The sequence below is a fragment of the Pundamilia nyererei genome, unplaced genomic scaffold, assembly GCF_000239375.1.
Source record: "Pundamilia nyererei isolate P.nyererei 1_Seehausen unplaced genomic scaffold, PunNye1.0 scaffold00277, whole genome shotgun sequence".
Taxonomy (NCBI): domain Eukaryota; kingdom Metazoa; phylum Chordata; class Actinopteri; order Cichliformes; family Cichlidae; genus Pundamilia; species Pundamilia nyererei.
In genome coordinates, this window is record NW_005187678.1 from 563,323 (window position 1) to 568,026 (window position 4,704).

At 37.3% G+C, this 4,704-nt stretch overlaps 1 protein-coding gene across 1 annotated transcript in view; it reads right to left on the minus strand.

Annotated features, from left to right (window-relative positions):
• The window catches only part of dysf (dysferlin, limb girdle muscular dystrophy 2B (autosomal recessive)), a 106,796-nt gene that overhangs the window by 35,567 nt on the left and 66,525 nt on the right, over positions 1 to 4,704 (minus strand). Inside the window, exon 42 of the mRNA XM_013915250.1 lies at positions 1,700 to 1,798. Coding sequence (XP_013770704.1) covers positions 1,700 to 1,798 — 99 coding nt within the window. The remainder of the gene's footprint in view (positions 1 to 1,699; positions 1,799 to 4,704) is intronic.

Sequence of the window (4,704 nt, forward strand, 5' to 3'; positions counted from 1 at the left end):
CCAATTATTATGTGACTTACAATACTAATGAAAAAGAATAAAAACACAATAAATACTATGTAAATTAAATAGGTAAACTCTTGTAATTGAACATGATCTTTATTTTTGGTCTGGAACTACACAAATCATAAAAATAATAGCTGCAAACCTTTCAGCTCAAAGCTGACAATTACCTTTTAGCGTCTATTAATCTTTTATTTCTGAAGGCCAGGAAACCACACCATATACAATAAGTAAACTTTGTGGAATGTGAGTTAACATATGCCTTAACAGGAAAAAATGGGGAATGTGTGCATGAATTTCATACTATTATAGAAATACAAAGATATCACAAGAACTTACATATTTCCTCAAATAATAATAGTATGTAGTGCAGTTTTACAAGATGCACATGTCGCATAAAATTATTTACTCATGAAAGCAGCCCCAAAGAGCGCAAAGACAATTAAACAATGAAACAATTACATTTTTTAATTTGTCATGTTCCTTGGGTTCTTTTCTCCTTTGACTGTTTTCGGCTATTTTGTATTTGACTTTTGATTATCTCCTGTTATTTACTTATTTATTGTTTTACGTTTTAACTTTGAAGGATAGTTTTCTTTGATAGTTTGCATTAAAGGCTTGCCTATTGCTTAATATTCAGTCTGCAGTGTCCTGCATTTGGATCATCTCTCTTACCCATATGGAAAAATGCTGTATTCCATAGTCCTTCATAGATGATAAATGGCCTGCACTTCACATTAACCCTTTACATTAACCTACCACCTGAGCCACAGCTGCCCAAAAGCTACAGGAGTGTTGTTGCACTGATGCATTGACAAAGCAGAGGTTAGAAAAAAGTTTAAACTCTGTGACAGCAGGTGTATACAAAAATTATTCAGGTAAGTGCACTTATAATTGTACTAAATTAGCAGTATCCATAACATGATTTGCTTAGTGCTCTGGTGTGATGAGCCAAAGACACTGAACATGCTGGCACACTGAGTCATAAGTGAAACCATAACCTTGTGCAAAGGTTTTATCAGATTTGGCAGAGTTCTGCTGACCAATGGCTCAACGAATTCATTTACATACATCTGCTTCAAAATAACTTCAGATATGCCTTGTAGGAATAAAGAAGACACTTCTCTCACCATCAGCTTCCCCATTTAAACTAAATTTAGTACTAAACCAATGCTATCTTACAAGCTGTTACATTATTGGTGTTGGTTCATGCTTCAGACAGCTGGAACTTTGAAGCTTTACATTTTGTCAAATGTGAGTCAGAATAATCGAATGTTATTTCAGATTTATTAACTGATTAAGCAGCCGTCCACAACTGTCCCATTTTCTCTTGGGAAAACGAATTGTCCACCCCTGGATGCTAAGAGGTTAATAAAGGGTTAGGTGGTTAATTTTCTCATGGATCAAATGGAAAAAGTAGGGCTGCTGCAAAGGGCTGGACCAGTAAAAGATGGATACAATTAATGCTTTAAATTAACTTACCACTTGAGCCACAGCGGCCTAAAGAATATAGCCAATTGCATGTTCGAATATATGAATTCCCCCATCATACTAGACAAACTTAATAAGAATCTTGTATCTAGTTGTAACATGTATTATTTGCAAGCTTCATTTGAAAGATATATACATTTAGTTAAGGAAAAAACAAAAAAACAACAACATTTGTTTCCTACAAGCACTTAACACACATCCTTACCTTGAGAGTGTCAAAGCCTTCCTCCAGATAAGTCGCACACTTGTTTTTCTCTCCAGTCGATGCGTAGAACTTACTCCACCAGTCCATAATCTCTTCTCCCTGTTGGTCACACAATCAGATGTCAGAGTTTGGAAGGTTGAATAGGAGGTGCTGAATATAAATAAGGCTCTGTTGTTTGGTAAAACCCAAATGATACTTTTGAATCATTCAGGTTTGCTCTGCATGCAGTCTTATGGCTTGCGTAATATTATTTAAAAAAATATTTGTGTTGGTTTGACTTCATGTTTGCGTTACTTTCTTGCTGCTTCATTTACCTGACGAGTCAAACTAAAAATAAATAAATAAATACTTGAAAGGTCATTTCCAAACCCACCAAATTGTCTGTGGCTACTGAAAGTGATTTTTGTGTCGTTTATGGGCTGTGTTTGTTTGATATCTGAACTTCTTCTGAAGAACCTTTGACCTTTCAAACCTGTTCAAAGTCCTGCAGTGAGTGCTATTTGACTTTGTAGAGCACTGCAGCGCTTTTCATGATTTTTCCAATGATCGCATGGCAACATCAAGTTAGCCAAGTTACGTCAACACAAGTAAAAATTGTCTCTGGTGACTCCATGGCATTAAGGTCATGGTATATGGGCGTTCTGAGGCAATGGAAACGGGCAACACTGGGATGGGAACTGGCACAAGGTGGACGAAAATCAACATGGACATAAGAAGAACCGAGTTATGCCAAAAGAGTCCAAAAATGTATATTTATTCATGAAGAAATTAATTATTCTGCTACCTTGCTCCAAGCTGTTTTTCACCACATCTCTCGATAACCTAGTAATATTCTTCAGGAACAAAAAATACTTGGTGCTTTCATTGTCTTTTTTGGGTGTTTTATGCTGATCAGACGAGGCCAGATGTAGTGAAAATGTGAAAATGTTAACTACCTTCCCGAAAACACAAACTCACTGAGGCTGGACTGAAGTTATCTACCGAGAGATTGGCTGGTGTAGTTCATGTGATTAAGGGAGTATGAAAGAGGTCAGACTAAGTGGAATCCAAGTTTGTAATTTGTGCGCAACCCTAAATTTAACATACCCCTGCTTAAATTTAATACCATTTAAAGTTCTGACAAAAAAACCCATAATCTAAAAAAGGTTTTTTAGTGTTAGAAGCAAAATGTCTCTTAATTTGTTTTCTCCAAACGCATTACTTCTCAGTCTCTGGAAAACATTGATTGCTTTGATTTTATTGTTTCCTAAGTATTTCTTTCGTTTTTGGAGCCAATCTCCACCTGAAACTGGGACTGTTGTGTAGGGCTGCACCAATAACACAGAGGTCAAATGAATATTAAGCAAAACTGAGTTCAGTTTATTGGTGTGGTCCTCCACAACAGTCCTTGGCTCTTACGAGGTGAGAAACTGGGATGGTTGTGAAGAACCGCAACAGTAAGCTTATAAAGAAATAAAATTAATACGGAGTAATATTGAGCTCATCCTATTGATGCGGCCCGCCACAATAGTCCCACTTTATAAAGATAGAAAGTTAATACTAAGCAGAATGGAGTTGTTGAACTAAATTAAGCTGATCTCACTTTTGCTTAATATACATTTTTAAGCTTATTGGTGTGGCCCTCCACAACAGTCCCAGTTTCTCATGTAGCCTGCTGGGAAAATTAATTTTCCACCCTGAGTTAACAGATGGGGCAAATGCATGCAAGTGCAAAAGTTACCAGAATGAGATGCATTTACACATATTGCACTGCCAACATAATTTCACACCAGATGGGTGTCAGATACTGGAGCTCCATCATGATGCACAAGGGTTTTGGGTGCAGTTGGGCATATAGTTTCCCTTTTAAAAGGTCCACATTAAATGTTTTTTAAGTGCAATAAATCACTGGTGTAATAAATCACAGTGTTGCATTTCGTGCTTTGTTTCACCTAATTTTAATTTCTGCTGTTAGTTTGGCTTACAAAAGCTACTCGGTTGGGTTTGGGAAAAGATTGTGTTTTGGTTTGACAAAATTAACCCTGCAGCTAAAAGCCTACCAATTTAAATGTGACACCAAAGGCCCTTACAATCATCAATAACCCGTTGCATCATGGCACAGATGCCAAAAGAACAGCAGCATCTGATGCTGGGGGATTATAATGCACTGGTAGTGCATAATGTGTGAAAGATTTCAGTGGTTTTGGCAAAACCACACCATCTCACACCCTTGGAATGGCATTTTTTATAAGTCGGTGCGCTCCAAAACTTACCCACTGTAACATCTAGTGTCAGCGTTAACAACAAAAGACAGGTCAGAGAGAAATTTAATTTCACCGTAGACTGCACGATCACTCAGTGCAGACGCACAAATGCTGACAGAATTGTAACCACGCATTAAAGTAGAGGGATTAAACACATTTTAAGGAGCTTTTCAACACATTTCTTAATACTTATTCTCATAGCACATTAGGGGTTTCAATCCAAAATGAAACATACACCATATAAAAAAAAAAAAGTAGAAGAAGAAATAAATCCCGCTATTACAAAATGACTGCTGGCATTAAATCAAAGGCTGTTAAAGCCTTACTATTACAGCTATGAGTCATCCTGCGCTCACAATGTCGTTCTGTTTTGGAGGGTAAAATATATATCTTTGTTTTTGAAATCTTGACTGATGGCTTTTTGAGGTTTGGATTCATTTTGATTTATACGATGTGATTTTTGGGGAAATATGTGACATCTCGGAAAGAAACCCTGTTTCATGTGTTTTATCAAGACTTCCATTTTCTCAAGCGTGAAGCTGCCTCATCCATCAAATTTACTAAAAGTCTGCTCACATTGGCAACGCCGACCACAGAGCTACTTAAAAGCTCATTTTTGATTATTTTCTCACAGAAGCGAAAGGTCTGTCCATCTCACTGTGCGCGCGTGTGTGTGTGTGTGTGTGTGTGTGTGTGTGTGTGTGTGTGTGTGTGTGTGTGTGTGTGTGTTGGCAAGCTGCTGGCTGCTCACAACAAGGAAAC